The sequence below is a fragment of the Procambarus clarkii genome, chromosome 34 (assembly GCF_040958095.1).
Source record: "Procambarus clarkii isolate CNS0578487 chromosome 34, FALCON_Pclarkii_2.0, whole genome shotgun sequence".
NCBI classification, from domain to species: Eukaryota; Metazoa; Arthropoda; class Malacostraca; order Decapoda; family Cambaridae; genus Procambarus; species Procambarus clarkii.
The window spans coordinates 35884138-35904021 of NC_091183.1; the positions used below are offsets into that span (position 1 = coordinate 35884138).

Sequence of the window (19884 nt, forward strand, 5' to 3'; positions counted from 1 at the left end):
TTGACACACTTGTGTGGTGTAGTGGCGGGGGGGAGGGGGGGCAGCTGGACATCAACATTCACTGCCAGAGACGGCTATGTAGTCACCAGAATAACAATTGATCTCCTTCCTCAATACATTTTAGGTCACTCGACATCCTTTATCAATGGAGTGGACGGGAGAGGGGAGGAGGGGGGGAGGTGTGTGTGTGTGTGCCCGTGTGTGTTGCTTTTCTTCTCTGTGGTGGCGGCGCCTGCACACACCAGCCAACAAGCGCGGAGTGTGCGCAGGTCAACCCAGCGATGGAATCTTGGCGCCCTTGACATTTGACTTAACTTTAGATGGTACGTGAGGTCGGACACGCACGTTGCACGAGCACGCCTCCACACGTTGCACGAGCACGCCTCCACACGTTGCACGAGCACGCCTCCACACGTTGCACGAGCACGCCTCCACACGTTGCACGAGCACGCCTCCACACGTTGCACGAGCACGCCTCCACACGTTGCACGAGCACGCCTCCACACGTTGCACGAGCACGCCTCCACACGTTGCACGAGCACGCCTCCACACGTTGCACGAGCACGCCTCCACACGTTGCACGAGCACGCCTCCACACGTTGCACGAGCACACGGCCATACTTAAAAAAATTGTTTCTAATGAGCCACAGAAAGAACTTTGTCAGTGTTAGAGTAGTTAACGGATGGAATGCATTAGGCAGTGATGTGGTGGAGGCTGACTCCACACACAGTTTTAAGTGTAGATATGATAGAGCCCAATAGGCTCAGGAATCTGTACATGAGTTGATTGACGGTTGAGAGGCGGGACCAAAGAGCCAGAGCTCAACCCCCGCAAGCACAACTAGGTCAGTACACGTCCTGCACCAAAAAAGCACAAAACAGGTCTCCAAGTACAGGTCACTGTGTACGAGCATAGTGACACGGTGTACAGTGACACGGTGTACAGTGACACGGTGTACAGTGACACGGTGTACAGTGACACGGTGTACAGTGACACGGTGTACAGTGACACGGTGTACACGGGAGAGAACACGGGAGCGTACATAGGTGATGTCTTCACATATACTCTATACTTCACATCGACCGGGGAGCCGGTCGGCCGAGCGGACAGCACGCTGGATTTGTGATCCTGTGGTCCTGGGTTCGATCCCAGGCGCCGGCGAGAAACAATGGGCAGAGTTTCTTTCACCCTATGCCCCTGTTACCTAGCAGTAAAATAGGTACCTGGGTGTTAGTCAGCTGTCACGGGCTGCTTCCTGGGGGTGGAGGCCTGGTCGAGGACCGGGCCGCGGGGACACTAAAGCCCCGAAATCATCTCAAGATAACCTCAAGATACTGGACGTGTTACAGGACAAAGGTGGTCTGGTGCTAGCGTTGCCTTTGGTAACAAGGACGCCCTTCCCTCCAGGGATAAACACACCCGACATGGCAACTTTTACATCTGGCATCTCCTACAAGTTGCACACTGGCTTGCCTTGTTGTACACTTATGTTGCTGTTCACCTTCCAGAGTTATGTCCCAGTATCCTAGTTGGTGTCTTTATATTTATGTATTGTTTGTTTTGCTGTATATCCCTTCTTATCCTAACTCTTACATCATTCAGACTTCCTGGCACTCTGACCTCACTATATGGGACAAGCGGGTACCCTGACCTCCTTATATGGGCCAAGCGGGTACCCTGACCTCACTATATGGGCCAAGCAGGTACCCTGACTTCATCTTGATGTCCACTTGGGGTTGTGGAGTAGGAGGATAACGGGTCTGGATGACCACGGAGGTTCTACTGTGTCGGGACATTTCCTCTCTCAAGGTGAGCCAGGTGCTGCCAGGTGAGCCACCTGTCGCCACCTTCACGCGGGTTCCAGTCATCAGTCGTCGTTATCACCTGAGTCAGGTTACACCCAGTCACCACGACGGGTTTTGCCACCTTTTTTTGGTCCGCAAATTAAAAATCAGGTTTTAAATTTTTTATGTTGTTTAAAGGCTGAGGCGATAGTGTAAAAACTCACCAACTCGATCATCTTCCTGGTAACTCATTATAGTATTCTATTATGGTATTACAGTACTGTTCATGTGATGGTAGTGTACCGTACTCTACCATGGTACTACAGAACTGTTCATGTGATGGTAGTGTCCCGTACTCTACCATGGTACTAGAGAACTGTTCATGTGATGGTAGTGTCCCGTACTCTACCATGGTACTAGAGAACTGTTCATGTGATGATAGTGTCCCGTACTCTACCATGGTACTAGAGAACTGTTCATGTGATGATAGTGTCCCGTACTCTACCATGGTACTAGAGAACTGTTCATGTGATGGTAGTGTACCGTACTCTACCATGGTACTACAAAGGGTTTAGGACTGACGCGGGTCACAGAGGATAGTGAGGTACAGAACGCCAGTAACAAAAGATTGAGATCCACTTGAACACAGGACACACGGGGCACAGACTACACTCAGGACCTCGGTACTAACAACCTCTCAGTCGTTGGACATGAACTAATTCTTAGTCATTTTCATCACAGAATATTGAGGCCCGTCGCAGCCTTATGGACAAGGTGAGAGAGAAGTTATCGTGGCAGCGTTGGAGAAGTGTTGAAGAAAGTGTTGGAGAAGAGAGCTGAGGAAGAAAGTGTTGGAGAAGAGAGCTTAGGAAGAAAGTGTGATCATGTTGGCCAGACTGAACCTGGTGATCCCACAAGCGCTGGTCAGGCTGCTGGTGCTGGCCATGCTCAAGGGCGGCGGACAGTTCAACTATGACCACTCCACCAACCTGCTTCCTCAGTATGACTTTATCGTCGGTAAGTTACAGCTACATCCGGCTCCTGTAGGACTGGTTCTTGTCTCATCCGGCTCCTGTAGGACTGGTTCTTGCCTCATCCGACTCCTGTATGATTGGTTATTGCCTCATCCGACTCCTGTATGATTGGTTATTGCCTCATCCGACTCCTGTATGATTGGTTATTGCCTCATCCGACTCCTGTATGATTGGTTATTGCCTCATCCGACTCCTGTATGATTGGTTATTGCCTCATCCGACTCCTGTATGATTGGTTATTGCCTCATCCGACTCCTGTATGATTGGTTATTGCCTCATCCGACTCCTGTATGATTGGTTCTTGCCTCATCCGGCTCCTGTATGACTGGTTCTTGCCTCTATCTACTCTCTATCCTTGGTTATCTTAGGTTAGATTTCACCATGTTAATAGGGTGCATTATTGACGATAATGTAAAATATGGAATTCGGAAACTATTTCAGTGTACCAGAGATTTCCGTTTACAGAAAATTAAATTCTTCAAAGAAAACATGTTTAGCATATAGTTTTTATATTTTTAAACCAACGATTCATAACGCAAAGTTATAACTTTAGAAAAACCTGTTTAGGACAAAGGTTCCCGTTTCAGTTTACATGTAGACTATTTGTGGAACCGTAATATGCTTTCAGACCATCACAAATATGTAGATAACTATCCAGGTGGTGAGGAGGGGGGAGGGGGGGGGGTTGGGTTTGTCGTTGTAATGGATTTGCTCTGAGGACGAGCTCACTCTAGCATTGGTCTACAACCCGTTCTCGCACTTTCTTATAGTCAATATTGACTTATTAAATACGCGCATATGTGACATACTAATTTATTGTGAATATTTTAGTTTACCTTGAAAAGCTTCATAGAAAACACCGACCTTACCTAACCACCTTAGTATGTTAAGATAAGCATCTTATTGCTTCGTATTCTGTATGTAGCGTTTTGAACGTGTTCTTGTCTAGCCTCCTGAAGTCTGTACTGATGTTCGCCAACATATTATGTGCTACGTATGTTGTTTCATTGATTTTAGCATTTATTAAATTATTTATGCCTGAAACTAATTTCTTCCATTACATATAAATGTCATGAATTCTTTAGTTGTAATTGCATACTAATATTTGTTTACAATAAGCAGACAAATATCTTATGTTAGCCTTAGCCTCACCCAGCACTCTGTTGTTACAAATCAGAATCATAATATTAGTTAAATATTTAAATCTATGAACTTTTTAAATGAGATAAAATATAATGTATCGTGTGTCTGGCAGTGGGGTCCGGGTCGGCTGGCAGCGTGGTAGCGTCACGGTTGGCGGAGGTACAAGGATGGAAGGTTTTGGTGCTGGAGGCGGGGGGGCCGCCGCCCCCGGAGTCTCAGGTGCCCGGGTTTAATGTCTTCCTCATGCAGAGTGACGCAGACTGGAACTACCGCACAGTGCCCCAGAAACACGGACTTCTCAACTATAAGAATAATGTGAGTGCGTAATGGCAGGCTTTTCCCAGTGTTATATTAATAATGTATATTCATACATAAGAACATAATACAGACATATATGTGAAGGTATGAGAACATCCATTACCATAAGATACCACACTCCTCCCCTCAAACCACCTGGATAGTTATCAAGATATTTGTGATGCTCTGAAAGCATATTAGGATTCCTGTAATAGGCTTCATATAAACTGGCAAGTGTACCTTTTTCCTAAACAGAGATTATTCTCAAGTTATAATTTTATTGTATTATAAACCGTTGGTTTTAAATATAAAAAGTATATGTTGGAAACATTTTAATTTAAGAATGTGATTTTCTACAAACAGAATTATCGGGTACACTGAAATAGTTTTCGAATGCCATATTTCACATTATCGTCAATAATACTGTAGTAACGTAACCAAGCATAATGAAACCTAACCTAACCATACCATAACAAACCATGGTTAGAGACAATAATATCACTAATTATGTAGTCTTTCTTAATCCATTCACATAAGCAAATTTCCTCCCTGAGGACAGGTTGGAAGGTACAGGGGCTGCATATTAATTAAAACAATTAATACAGAGAGCGTTTCCAGCAAAAATTTGAATAATTCTGTTAAAAAATGTTATCGGTATAATGGGAAGTAAACACTTAATACTGTAAATGAGAAGTTAGATTCTCACAGGCGGCATACGTGTTTCTCTGGCCCCGTGGCGTAGTGGTAAGGCACTCGTCTGGCATTTGACGAGCCTCTTGTCCTGGGTTCATATCCTGGCCGGGGGGGGGGAGGAGTTTCTGGGCGCAGATCCTTAACTGTGCCTCTGTTAAACGATTTGGCGGGTCGTATTTCGGGAAACATAGGATTAAGGACTTGCCCGAAAGGCTATGCGCGCTAGTGGCTGTACAAGAATGCAAGAACTTTTGTATATATAAATAAAACAAGATGATATTAACAATTGTATCATCGTCGTGAAGGGAGAAATGTATTTATCATTGCCAGAACCCGACACACCATCATTTTACATAACACTAGATATAACCCGAACGGTGGTATTTGACCTCCACAGGATCCTGGGATCGATCTCCTAGCAGGACAGTAGTTGGGTGCGTTTCATTTCACCTGATGCCTCTATTCACCTAGGAGTAAAAAAGGTACCCGGGAGTTTGGTAACTTAAGGGTTGCACCCTGCGGAAGGTGAGTAGTTCCACCTTGGAGGACCCTGATACATGCCTAAATTATATATATACAGACTTCCTGTCCCCGACAATGGGAATGATTATCATTACCCATCAGCAGGTTTACCAGGCGGGTCTTAAAAAGAACGTCGCTTTTGGCCGTTTGCCCGTATGGCCGAATATGGACGTAATTTGAAAATGAAAAAAAAATTAAAATAAATTTGAGATTTTTTTTTCAACAACAGTAAGTTAAGGGTCCTCTGATAGGTTAGGTGGGCAGGAAATTATCATAAAGTTTCAAAACGTTATGAAAAATGTTAATGGAAAGAATCCTTTTCTAAGCTTGCCGAGTAAGCCGGACGACTCAAACAGAAAACGGAACAGTACGTCACTTTTGTGAGTCGATTTCATTTCAAATTATGTCCAAATCTGGCCATAGTGCGCATACCAGCGAAAAGTGACGTTATTTTTAAGAGGACGGGTTGGTGTGTGGGCCTAGCAACACCATCTGGCACAGGTCCTCCGGACCTCGCGTGTCTCACCCGGGCTGGTGCACGATACTTACCTATCCTCTCATTTACCTCCATCTTTTTTGTCTCTCTCGTTGACCTAAGTATGAAACATTGGTTGGACCTGCTCTTATGATTCTAAAAACATTAGCAGCTGACTAGTCAGTAGTTTCGTGTGAGTAACTTGGCCTTGTGTGTACTGTGGTCCCCTGGGGGAGGCAGGCGTGTCCCTTCCCCCTAGGCAGAGTGGTGGGCGGGTCGGCCTCCATCAACTGGATGATGTACGTGAGAGGCAACAAGCGGGACTACGACAACTGGGTCGCCCTCGGCAACCCTGGCTGGGACTACCGCACCGTACTCAAGTATTTCAAGAAGTCGGAACACTACAGAGGCTCCCGTAACTCCCACACAGGTAACTCTCACACTCCCTATCCCCTGCCACGCCCACCCAACTCCTCCCACGCCCACACCCTCCTCCCACGCCCACTCCTTACCCCCTCCCATGACCAGACTCCCCCCCCCAAACCCACTACCCGACGCTTAACTGACAGAGTAATAACCGATCTTTGGCAGTCTGTTTTTATTTAGATTTTTTATGGGAAATTCTTCATAATGTAGAGCTTACAATAATTTTTGGTTGGGTTTGATAAGTTTATAAAGTATTGTATATCTAATTAATGTTGCTTTTTAATGTTGCGTGCAGGAGTTGTGCGGGTGTATGTGTGGGGGGGGGGTGCGGGTGTATGTGTGGGGGATTTGTGCTGGTGTATGTGTAGGGGATGTGTGCTGGTGTATGTGTAGGGGATGTGTGCTGGTGTATGTGTAGGGGATGTGTGCTGGTGTATGTGTAGGAGATGTGTGCTGGTGTATGTGTGGGGGATGTGTGCTGGTGTATGTGTAGGGGATGTGTGCTGGTGTATGTGTAGGAGATGTGTGCTGGTGTATGTGTTGGGATGTGTGCTGGTGTATGTGTTGGGATGTGTGCTGGTGTATGTGTGGGGGATGTGTGCTGGTGTATGTGTTGGGATGTGTGCTGGTGTATGTGTGGGGGATGTGTGCTGGTGTATGTGTAGGGGATTTGTGCTGGTGTATGTGTTGGGATGTGTGTAGGAACTGTGCTGGTGGGAAGGAATACTTGAGGGTTGCCGACTGGGCAGCCTCGTTCCGACCTTGTCCACTTAATGCAACCCGTCTTCACACCCAGTCCAGTCTATCCAGCGGTCGACCCCAAAGCCGCAATCGTAAATTTTAACATGCTGTTTATTCAAAATAGGAATTTTCTCAAATATGAATTAATATTATTTTATATTACTATATTGCACATATTTAGGCACTGGTTAGGTGTTTAAGATCTGTTGGCGATTATTTGTATTTGTAGTACGTGGGTGAAGCATTTACAGCGTTGTGGTTTGAACAAAAGTCGTCAGTGAAGCACTTGTTCCGGAAGTGTTCGAACGTCAGCAGTTGTAAGTCAGCCCGTCCTCCAAACAAAGATCCAAAAGTGATTCCATGCACATGCCAAACTCCCTGTTTATGAATGAAAAGTGGTTTACACACGACTCACAACTGCTGACGTTCGAACATATCCGGAACAAGTGTTTCACTGACGAATTTTGTTCGAATCACAACGCTATAAATGCTTCACCCACGTACTACAAATACAAATAATCGCCAACAGAACCTAAACACCTAACCTATGTCTATATATGCACAATATGCTAATATATTATAATATTAATTTATACTTGAGAAAATTCCCGTTTTGAATGAACAGCATATTAAAATTTATGAATGCGTCTGTGGGGTCGACCGCTGGATGTAATGGACTTGAGTCGAGGACGGGTTGTGTGAATCGTGTGTAAACCGTTTTTCATTCATAAACAGCGGGTTTGGCGGGTGCATGGAATCACTTTTGGAGACTTTGTTTGGAGGACGGGCTGATTAAAGCAGCCCGTCCTCCAAACACCTAACCTATGCCTATATATGCGCAATACGCTAATATATTATTATATTAATATATATATGAGAAAATTCCCGTTTTGAATGAACAGCATGTACAAATTTATGAATGCGTCTTTGGAGTCGACCGCTGGATGTAATGGACTTGAGTCGAGGACGGGTTGTATACATAAATAATTTTAGAACCCGTTTGTCCAGTGCGTGTACGTCATGTGAGGGGTCACCTTGTACACAGTTGCCTATTGTGAAGTATGTTTAAGGTCAGCCAAGACTGTAGTCCAAGGTTGGCGTGTTGCTGTAGAATAGTGTGTGGTGGGGGTGTGTGGTGTATGTGGGGGTGTGTGTGTAGGTGTGGGGGTCGTGTGTGGTGTAGGTGTGGGGGCGTGTGTAGGTGTGCGGGGCGTGTGGTGTAAGTGTGGGGGGCGTGTGGTGTAGGTGTGGGGGCGTGTGGGGTGTAGGTGTGGGGGGTCTTGTGGTGTAGGTGTGGAGACGTGTTTGTTAGAACATTTCCATTATCATTAATGCATGCCAGCCTCGGGTATAGGTCCACATGCATTACGTAACACAAGTTCAGTGAGCGAACTTCACTTGTCTTTCACGCTCATCCTTGAAAATCAAGAACAACATTATGAGAGCCGGGGATGGTGCCTCATAATACTCTCCCTCACTCCCCTGGTCACGTAAGCCTTCCCTCTAGCCCAAGAGTGCCACACCCCGGCATGTCTCCTCATCCCTTCCACACTGTTCCGTCACGTACTGTCCCATCTGCTTCCCTCAGCGGACGAGTACCACGGTCACAATGGTCCCATCTCTGTGGAGGACAAGAGGTGGGGGTCACCCCTCCTGGCCGGATACCTCAAAGCCGGCCAGCAGCTCGGCTACCCTATAGTCGACCCCAACGGACCCGACCAGATCGGTAAGACTCACTAAAAACCTATTTATATATGACTATACATATAAATAGACTTAATATTCAAACAAAAATTAAGTAAATTATTTTCACAGGCTTTTTAAGTAAATTTTTTCACAGGCTTTTTTAAGTAAATTATTATATTCTTAATCGTAAAATACATTGTTATTTTAATATATACTGTACTGTAATACTAATGGTATAGACAAAACTTACTACAATGCCGGAGTGCTTGAATGAAGGTGAAGGAAAGACCCAATACACAGTTTGTCCAAGTGTATTAACAACCAAAATCTTCGTATGTAACCTACATCCTTTCTCAAGGTGCTGTAAACATTGTTCTGCAGAACATTTTTGGTTTTTAAGACACGCATATATTGGGTCTCTGTAACTTTTATAATGATATATAGGGTAATGATCAAGGAATGTCATGTTGTGAGGCTTAGCTTTTGTGATAGGCTTCTGGCTGTATTTTGTCTGGCTTTGACTATTGTGTACTCACTTATTTGTGCTTGCGAGGGTTGAGCTCTGGCTCTTCGGTCTCGCCTCTCAACTGTCAATCAACTGGTGTACAGGTTCCTGAGCCTATTGGGCTCTATCATATCTACATGTGAAACTGTATATGGAGTCAGCCTCCACCACATCACTGCCAAATGCATTCCATTTGTCAACCACTCTGACACTAAAGATTATTTTAAATGTACGTTATGTATTTTTTATTGTGTCTGACCATACTTCTGTATCTGGCTTAATTATATATATGGTTGTGATCTGTTGCGGATGTTAATTAGAAATGCCTTTAGTTTGTATGGGGGACATGCCCACGTGCCTGGGGTCAGTGTTAGACAGGCCGCTGACTACAAATGAAGACATGCATAGGCAACCGACTACAATAATTATATACTTCAATGACATGGATGATATACAAATATTTATGTAGATATAACAAATGATAAAGATATCCTCTCTCTGGATTTAAGGATTCTCGGTGGCAGACATGACACAAGAGAAGGGACGGAGGTCATCAGTGGTAGAGGGGTACCTCAGACCCGCCCTGGAAGGTGGCAACCTGCACATTGTTCCACGTGCACTTGTTACCCAGGTGAGCGCTCTCTATTACTCGCCGTTACTCACCCGCTCACACTCGCTGAGTCAACAGATCTTCCCGCCCCTTACCTTTCACTCGTGTTATACTGTGTGAACAAATCCACAAGGGCCGTGACGAGGATTCGAACCTGCGTCCGGGAGCATACTGTGTAAACATACTATGTGTTTGTGTAATGGTGGCCAGCGCCAGTCTCGCGGGCCCCATCACGGCCAGATACCGTTTCAGTTTCGAAAATGTTTTAATAATATTGTATTATTTCAGATTCTTTTTGATGAGAAGAAACGTGCAATTGGAGTTCGGTTTGAGCACCAAGGAAAGGTGGGTGTTGCCGTACTCTCACCTGCATGCTGCAGTACAGTATTGTGAAACATATATACATTAAGTCATGCACCAGTCACAACCGTAATTCTTTCCTAGTTATTCCTAACCAAATTTATTCTAAATCAACATGCTCAAACCCAACTAACCTTATACAAGTGGCCCTGAACGTTTTTGGACATGTGTGGGGGTGGGTAGAGGTGTGGTTTGATGGATAATGTGTATATGGGGGGTTATGGGTAATGTTTATTTACTATTTGTGCCTGCAGAATCGAGCTAGCTTATGTGGGGGGGAGGGGAGGGAGGAGTTGACAGGTAACTATCTACTGTATGTATTGGGGGTTGACAGGTAATGTGTGTGGAGGGGGGGGAGGAGTTGACAGGTAACTATCTACTGTATGCATTGGGGGTTGACAGGTAATGTGTTGGTGGGGGGGGGGGTGTTGATAGGTATCTAGTAGACTAGTAGAGGTGTGCTTCAAGCATCTCCTCCCCTAATTAGTAATAGTACAGGTCACTATTTAAGATGACTTCCCTCACAGGTTCGTACAGTGTTGGCCAAGCGGGAGGTGGTGGTGTCAGCCGGTGCTGTTGGCTCTCCACACCTGCTCTTGGTGTCTGGTGTTGGCCCGGCTCAACACCTCCGTCAACATAATGTGAGTACTGGTCAATGTGGTTGACCACCTTAGGTAATGGTGGTAATGATTTGGTAATAGTGATGTTATGGAGATGGTGAGGGCAATGCTGCTGGTGTTATAGGTATTTATTATAAATTGTGTGCTGTGGGGAAATGACATTGATATAATGTTCAAAATAGTGTACTGTATTCTGTTCCAGTAATGACCTCCATTTTTAGCCAGCAGTAGACTACCCAACACAGGTGCCCCCATCCTCACTCCTCTGCCTTTCTGCATCTGTCACCATGTTTTCATTATAGATCCCGGTAATAGTGGACTTGCCTGGAGTTGGCCACAATCTCCAGGACCATCCATCCATCTTTGGTCTCACATGGACTGTCAACCCAGGTTCTGCCTCCAGTATCCTCAATATAGCAAATCCTGCTCACATCAAGAACTATCTCAACAACAGGCAAGGTTAATAAAGATTTATAGCTGTACTATATTTCAGTACAGTATATTAAAGATTTTATCATACAAAGTACTATCTTAAATTTAACTTATTACAATAACAAATTAGGAATACCGTATGTAGTTCAAGTTGTATAGTCTGACTAATCCCAAACACTTCAAGTACAGTATTACATTTGCAGCAGAAAAATATTAGTTTTAAATTTGTGTACCAGTTGCATATATATTAATCATAAAGTCAAGTTTTATATTGCCAAGTGCATCAGTGATTTCAGTAGTTCCATGAACAGATAAAAGCCACAACCCCAAGTCATTACTGTCACTCAGCATTATACAGGTACAATATTTATCTGTGTTACATTTAATAAAAAACTTGACATCTTACAGACTGAACATTTGATGTAGAGAGTATCTCTGATGATCAGACCTGTGGTCTTTACAGTAATACTTTTCCACAGCATCTGTGGGTATAGTTGAACACAGTTAAGGTACAATTAATCATTTACATTTTATATGCATGCAACAGCTTGTATTTAACCAGTGCCGAAATCACCAGGTCCTCTAACAAGTCCGATGGGTGTGGAGGGGAACGCCTGGAGCCTGGCAGAGGAGGGTGACCCGTACTGGCCTGATCTTCAGTACCTCTTCATCTCTGCTACTCCAGCTGCTGATGCAGGACTCCTCTTAGCTGATGTGATTGGTTTTAAGAGAGATGTAAGCTTAATGCCATTTCTGTTTTGTGAGGAAATAAGCCAGCCTGACAAGTGTATGTTTGCACCTAGATGTACCTACAGGGTTCAGCATGCGGTAATCCATTTCTCCCTCTTGCTCCTTCCAGCTGTGACTTCCCTCTCGCTCCTTCCACCTGTGACTTCCCTCTCGCTCCTTCCACCTGTGACTTCCCTCTCGCTCCTTCCACCTGTGACTTCCCTCTCGCTCCTTCCACCTGTGACTTCCCTCTCGCTCCTTCCACCTGTGACTTCCCTCTCGCTCCTTCCACCTGTGACTTCCCTCTCGCTCCTTCCACCTGTGACTTCCCTCTCGCTCCTTCCACCTGTGACTTCCCTCTCGCTCCTTCCACCTGTGACTTCCCTCTTGCTCCTTCCACCTGTGACTTCCCTCTTGCTCCTTCCACCCGTGATTTCCCTCTCCCCTAAACACCATCTAAACACATACTACCTAAACAAACACCTAAACACATACTACCACCACCACTACACCTATACTACTATAACCATTGATACACCCTACACCACCATCACTCATATCTACCACCCCCACATCACTGGAGGATTGATATACAACACAATTCTAGAGATGTAATGAAATTCTCATATCCTATATGTGGTTAGCAAGTGGAATTTATTGAAAGTAGACATTGCTGAAGCCACTTCCATCCACAACTTAGGGAAAAATACACAGAACTTGAACATAAACTGAAGTAATAATTGTGCCAGGCATTAAAAGCTAGGAAATGGAACATAAAGATCTAGATTTAATTTCCTAATAATTGCTGATACATAAGCATAACATTACACCACCACAATCCACATTCTACAACCACATTTTCCATATTACCATCACCTCACACATCCTACTTTCATGCACCCAAACAGTCCCACCACCACCACCACCACCCCATATTCTATGACTATACTAACTATCCACATTAAATATCTACAAAACTGTACTCCACCAACCCATTCCACAAAAACCAGCCACATCATCTTCACACTCAGCCAATAGAGAACCCTGATATTGTTTTCCAGTTCTTCCAGAAGTACTTTGGCCCTATTAAGGGCCATGATGGATTCAACATAGGACCCATGTTAACTCGACCAAAGAGTCGTGGGACTGTAAAGTTGAGGTCTCGAAACCCCCACGACCCTCCACTCATTGACCCTAATTTCCTCAGCCATCCAGACGATATCACCACCTTTATACGAGGTCAGTGTTTCGGATAATCGTTTATAATAATTATTTAATGTTCCAGAAATCTTGGGAGTGCATAATTATTTTCTGTAATCATGATAGTTTCACCATTAACATTACCATCATGGGCAGTTCACCATACACTTCCTTACTATGGATAGTTTTAACACTGTGTTCAGTGTCATAAGTAAGATGGGCTTAGCATACAATATTTATCCTTGCTAGCATATACTTGTTCAAAGTACTTGCAGTGGAGTTCCCTGGGTCTTTATAACCAATTAGTAGGCACTGGATAATGTAACTAGTTCCAGTGTTTGGCCTTGACCACTTATCACACCTGCAAGGCATGCAAACCTGCACTTGTGTAGCCTCAGTATTGCCACCATCATGACAATAACAGTATGGCCAAGCAGCATATAAAGATGTTTGGGGAAAGGCAGCTCTATGGTAAATTACAGGCAGGAATTGGATACCCGGACAGTATCACCTGTACAGTATGATTTTAGCATGGAAGAGAAGTACTGTATTGCTATTTAGGATACATAAGTGGCAAGTTTCACATGTCACAACCTCTGGTAAATGCCTTGGTGGCTTCCAGTATGAGGATAAATTTCTTTTTTTACAGATTATACAGAATTAATAAAAAATTTCCTGCTTTGGGGAGCTAATATCCTTACTTTTCAACTTCACTGACGTACAGAAACCCAGAGGCATTGATGTACCTGCTTGACCACTCATACAACTACACACACACACTATCTGCTAATCCATGCCATGAAGAATTTCAATGACCCTGATTATTTTTACAAGGTTGACAAACTGGTCACCTTGTATGATAGAGCAAATCCATAAAGAATGGATTTTGTCCAAGAAATTTTCCCACTGGTAATTTGGCAGCCACAAAAGATGCTCTAGAGCATATTCAACAAGCAGCACACAGGGCTATTACCTGGACACAGGGATATTATCTCTCTCGTCTCCTTTGTAGTGAGTACATTTGGAGAGCTTCGAGAGGATCCCAATAATTTAGGTATTTTATCGTGTCTCTTTATGCTGTATATGTTTTCTGCATTTTCTCTATTTCAGCGATCTCTCACGCTCTGAAGGAGCAAACATCATTATTCCCAGATCCTTTAGATTCTGCTTTCCTACTATCTTCCCTCGATAAGCCGCTGGCTTTCTGTCCTCATTGAGGCCGCTAGGGTTAGTGACCCTCGGGTAAAGCTGGTACAAATACATCATTAATTATTTTTAAGTGTTTATTACTGCAATTTCCATCTTCAGCAGGCATTATGCATGTCTTGGAAGCATACTTTGTGTGCTTATCCCGCAATGTAACGTTAATAAGTTGTAATTTTTTCAGGTATAAAGTTTGCTCTTGCGATAGGCAACACCCAAGCTCTGAAGGATGACCATGGAGCAAAATTCTACAATACGGTAAAAAAATTTATTTTACACTTCCATAAGTCAAAACTTCACCAAACCCTATCATAATGTACTTGGGTCAAAACATGAGTCCTCACTTGGTAACACTTGTATTCTTGGAGCAAAGCGTATCTTCAGACTTGGAAAAATTAAGCTTATTAAATAATAACATAATAAAATATTTATTGCGGATCCATGGACATGTACTGTAGAGCAACACCTACACAATGTGGGTCATAGTCATCCTAGACTTAATCTGGGTTTCCAAAAATTGCTCTTTCTTTGACTTATCACTAAATTTTATGGAGTTATTTTTCTTTTAAGTTTCTTTCACCCCTGAATGCCCCTGTTACCTAGCAGTAAATAGGTACCTGGGAGTTAGTCAGCTGTCACAGGCTGCTTCCTGGGATGTGTGTGAGTGTGTGTGTGTGTGGTGTGGAAAAAAAAATAGTATTTAGTAAACAGGTAAGAGGCGGGCCGAAAGAGCATAAGCTCAACCCCCGCAAACACAACTAGGTGAATACAAACACAACATAAAATGTCAACTTAACAAATTATAGTATAGAATAAGCTTATTTAAATATTTCTAAAATACATACAGTATAAATGTTTTATTTCAAATATTTACAAATAAAAAAGGAAAATTAGGATTTATAGGACCATCCAAATTTAAATGATTTGATGGAAAAATACAATGAACAAACTACTAGATTTGTTCCAATAAATATGAATTTTGGAGAGGAAATCCAGTGAGCCAAGTTGATCAGTTGCTTGGTGGGAACTCCGATACATTTGGAAATAGATTGGTAGACTTTTGGAATATGTTGCCAGGTAACCTAATAGATGTGGGGTCATTGAATGTTTTAAAGTGTAGGTTAGAACTATCTACTAGTAGATATGATTGGATATAAACAGGAACTGCCTTGCATGGGCATACAGTATAGGTCTTCTGAAGTTTCCTGTATTTTTATGTTTTGTTATTAGCCTTGCCTTGTGGAAGTGCTTTATCAAGTACAGTAGAGGTGGTGGTAATTTGTTTGAACAAGTTAGCATTACCTACCATTAGTGTTGTCCAGACCACACACTAGAAGGTGAAGGGACGACGTTTCGGTCCGTCCTGGACCATTCTCAAGTCGATCTGTCGATCAATCGACTTGAGAATGGTCCAGGACGGACCGAAACGTCGTCGTCCCTTCACCTTCTAGTGTGTGGTCTGGTCAAAATTCTTCAGCCACGTTATTGTGACTCATTGCCTGCACCTACCATTAGTAGTAACTGATGAATGATGCCAAGTTGTAGTTGCACATAAAACACCTTTGTATTTGACACCCATATTACAACCAGTTACTTTTACAGGTGTTGCCTGGATGTGAAAAAGAGGTGTACGGTTCTGACAGCTATTGGGCATGCTTTACCCGTCACATGGCCCAGACAACATTCCATCCAGTAGGTACATGCAAGATGGCCCCACCTTCTGACCCTTATGGTGTTGTTGATCACACACTCAAGTAAGTATTCTAGATCTAATGGTATACATGCATGCTATGTAACTATTGCATTTAGAAAAATTTCTACACTATATAAGACTGGACCAAAACATTTTAAGCCTAATGTAATCTAGAACTAAATGGAGAGAGAAAGAGAGAGAGAGAGAGGAAGGGGGGGCGTGGTAGGTGGGTGGGTGGGTGAATTTTATATATTCACCTGTGCAGCCGAGCTTATAGCAGTGGCATAGTTTGGAACTGTGTTCCCCATACACTTTGAACATGAACTCACTGATATCCTTAAGGCAGGTCTCTCCATAGTAAAATTGTATATGTGTATGTGATTGGAGGTTCTAAATAATATAAATCTCTATGGTCATGGTGAAATGAATTAAAAGAAACAAAATATTAGATGTTGGAACCACAATTAAGTACTTTAAGACAAAACTCTTGAGAGTAACAACCTGGGTGCTTCACTGGGTAAAAGATAATTGCCTACTGTATTTTTTCTCATGCTTGGAGTGCTTTGACTACCCCTCATTTTTGTTCTGAAGCCATCATATCATCTGACATGTATAAACATTCTTGTTAGATAATACAAAACGAGTCAATTACAGTAAGCCCGAGTAAAGCTAACATTTTCTGGCAACCATTTCATGAATGCAATCTTCCTGTTTTGTAGGGAAAAATCTCTGCATCACAAGTTAAATTGCATTCTTCAAAGGAGAACCAAGATATTTTTAACTAGAAAATAAATAACACGTAATTTTTTTCAGGTTACGAGGGATTTCAGGGCTACGTGTAGTGGATGCTTCAATCATGCCAGTAATCGTGTCTGGCAACCTGAATGCTCCAGTTATTATGATTGGAGAAAGAGCCGCTGATCTTATTAAACAAGACTGGGACGTCGCCATATAATTGTTGTAAAATGACAATCCTCGATACACACAACTCCCGATACAATTTTGACCACAGTGTAGGTGAATTTTATATATGAACATAGCTCATGGAATGCTGAAACCAGAAGAACCATGAAAACTTTGTCAAGCACTTTTGCCATTAAGGTATGTCCAGGACATACAGTATTACAAAATGTGTGTTGACTCAAGCAAGCCAAAGTGAAGTCAACAGAAGGATCACATCACGTTTGTAAATTATTATTTATGTAATGTCTTAGCTTGTATATTTGCTTCAAAGTAACATATATGCATTAATTCTATTAGTTTAATTGCTTGGAACATCAATCTATGTTAGCTTGTATGTTTAGCACAATCTGCAATATTTCATGTATTTTTCAAATGTGACATGACCCTTCTCTCGACCTGACTTTGGTCTTCTTGGGTCAACACATCCTTTGTACTCTGTTCTAAAAAAAGTGAGGGAACAAATTTGTCATACTGTTTCAAAATGGTATGAAACAATTTGAATTTCAAAACAGAAACAAATACTTGTTTCTGTTTTGAAACCAGAAAAAAGTATTAATGGTCATAAGTGTATACAATAGATAGCATGGCAAAGATGAAAATGTATCTTTAAACAGATGGTTGGAACACACACTAAGAGGAGGTAGTGGCTTATAAAATGTGGAAAATTTATTTATATAATCACACCAGTATACAAGCACACTTTACAAACTCAGCGACACTAATGTACTATATACATGTAACGAGTGTCATGGAGCGTGTGAACAGGATGTGAAGAATTAAAACCCTTTATGTAACAGATTAATAATTAATCTCTGTTAGCAAAGATAATAAGATTAATCTGTGTGGAATGTTAATCATGTACAGTAAATTTAAAAAATATAGTCAAATATTATTTTCTTACATTTACAGCAAGTTAAGCTGTTTTTTTTATTTTATTCTTACATTATACCTTTTTTAATCATTAACAAGAACTTTCATTTAGTTCTGAGTTCTAATATAAAAGATATATATTTGGTTAGAGATTTAATTTAATTCAAAATTCAACCCAAGTGCTGCCTCTTGTCTTGTTTCTATCACAAGGCAGCTAGAAACAGTACAGTTTCTGTTCTGAAGAGCCCTACTTATTTATTGCCATATCCATTTGCCTGTTAAATATTATAAATTTGTATAATGATATAATAAGAATAAAAATATATGTATGTAGGATGTAATTTTCACATCCTAATAGATTAAATCTTTGAACAATACAGAAAGTAAAAATACAGCTTTGAATGAAATGTAAAACTTCTGAGCAGAAGCCTTTACATGTAATTTGCTTTTACTGTAATAAATTATAGAAAAGACCTTGTTCTGTTTTACAGTTTTCTGCTGTCTTGTTCTCAACGTTTCTTTCTGCCTCTTTTTTTACTGTCATGTAGTTGTTTCTTGCTTGTTTGTATTGCTGGTATATTAGACTTTTGGGCCACTTTGTACATTGACTCCATTTTGACTTTTGTTCTTTGGCCCTCTCACAATTTCTGTTAAGCCAATCCTATTTTCTAGTTCTGCAACTCTGTTTTGGTTTTTGTACCTTAGTATTTTTTCTAACCAGGATTTACTGCACCAGTCACTTTCCTTCACCGACTATGTTCTCACTAACACTTCAACTAATTCCTTCTTATCAGTCACACACTTCTGTATTTCTACCCAAATGCTTTGACACTTTCTTTATGTGAAGACTGCTAATTTTTATTATATTCCAATTTGTGAGTGCAAAAGATACTTGAATTAAGAGAGAATTCTATAACAAATGTTCCAGATGTGTAATTATTTAATTCAAAATGATCTGCTACCAGAAATCTTAGCCAAATGTCCCCAGCTTGCTAACTGTAGGTAGTAACTGAGTGATTGTAACCTATCCACCACTGCCCACTGGATGGGGGCGGTGTACAGGACAAACAACAAACATATCTATATCCTTTCATTAAAAATATGTTAACAACAAAATTAACCATTGAATGTAAAGCAAATTTTGATGCTAGCAATGTACATTTAAGTGATAAGGCCATTGTCTTGAAATTTCACATACTTATCTTATTATGTGCGAGTGATGGTGGTGAGAGTGCGATAGTGAGCCAGCTCTCCGGGAGTGACTGAAGGCACCAACTTTTCTGCTGCAACATTGAAGTCCTCTTCCTCAACCACAACAATGGCATTCTCTTCCTGTACCACACCTGGGAGCATTTATATTACTTTTTAAATGTATAACCTCTTCAATTCTGATAATAATCAGGTAGATCCGAAATACAAAACTGCAGGACTTTTGAAAAGTGAAAGGTCGGAGGCAATTGGCGAGAGGAGTCGTAAAGAAGTCGGTGAATTGTGTAGGGTCTGTGAATTTGGCTACGATTCAAATACAGTATGTAAGATTATCTTTGTGACTGTGTGTAGGCAAGACAGATCACAATTGCACAGAATGTGCATTTATTTTTAACCTTAATGAATGCTGAATCATATGTACATAAAAAAAATCATTCATCAGGGAAGACTTTACCTGCTAATATTTGGGTGGTAATACGATGAAGAGCCGCATAAAGAGCATCCGTGCATAAAGCATAGAGGTCAGCACCAGTGAGTGTTAATGGCAACAGCTCTGCAATTTTTTCCATTTTCACACTTGACCCCAGAGGTATCCTGAAACCAACAACCAAGATAAAACAGAGTAGTCTAGATATGGTGAATGCATGAAACAGACAAAAAAAAAAAGCCACAATCTTGCTGGCTTGGT

General features: G+C 42.0%; 2 protein-coding genes across 5 annotated transcripts in view; one reads left to right on the forward strand and one right to left on the reverse strand.

The window, feature by feature from the left end:
* Positions 1–17406, forward strand: part of LOC123762022 (glucose dehydrogenase [FAD, quinone]) — a 19371-nt gene extending 1965 nt beyond the window's left edge. Inside the window, exons 1-14 of one of the 2 annotated variants that reach the window (XM_045748191.2) lie at positions 302–323; positions 2527–2802; positions 4075–4277; positions 6190–6379; positions 8705–8842; positions 9817–9938; positions 10206–10262; positions 10805–10918; positions 11200–11356; positions 11907–12064; positions 13120–13297; positions 14646–14719; positions 16064–16215; positions 16968–17406. In XM_045748191.2, coding sequence (XP_045604147.1) covers positions 2670–2802; positions 4075–4277; positions 6190–6379; positions 8705–8842; positions 9817–9938; positions 10206–10262; positions 10805–10918; positions 11200–11356; positions 11907–12064; positions 13120–13297; positions 14646–14719; positions 16064–16215; positions 16968–17109 — 1818 coding nt within the window. In that variant the 5' untranslated portion in view covers positions 302–323; positions 2527–2669 and the 3' untranslated portion in view covers positions 17110–17406. Of the gene's footprint in view, positions 1–301; positions 324–2526; positions 2803–4074; positions 4278–6189; positions 6380–8704; positions 8843–9816; positions 9939–10205; positions 10263–10804; positions 10919–11199; positions 11357–11906; positions 12065–13119; positions 13298–14645; positions 14720–16063; positions 16216–16967 lie in introns of those variants that run through there. The other variant, XM_045748192.2, reaches the window with a different exon arrangement.
* Positions 11381–19884, reverse strand: part of LOC123762021 (peroxisomal ATPase PEX6) — a 21303-nt gene continuing 12799 nt past the window's right edge. For all 3 annotated transcript variants that reach the window (XM_069335780.1, XM_045748189.2, XM_045748190.2), the window contains exons 12-13: positions 19651–19790; positions 11381–19330 (exon numbers count right to left, since the gene is read on the reverse strand). In XM_069335780.1, coding sequence (XP_069191881.1) covers positions 19194–19330; positions 19651–19790 — 277 coding nt within the window. In that variant the 3' untranslated portion in view covers positions 11381–19193. The remainder of the gene's footprint in view (positions 19331–19650; positions 19791–19884) is intronic.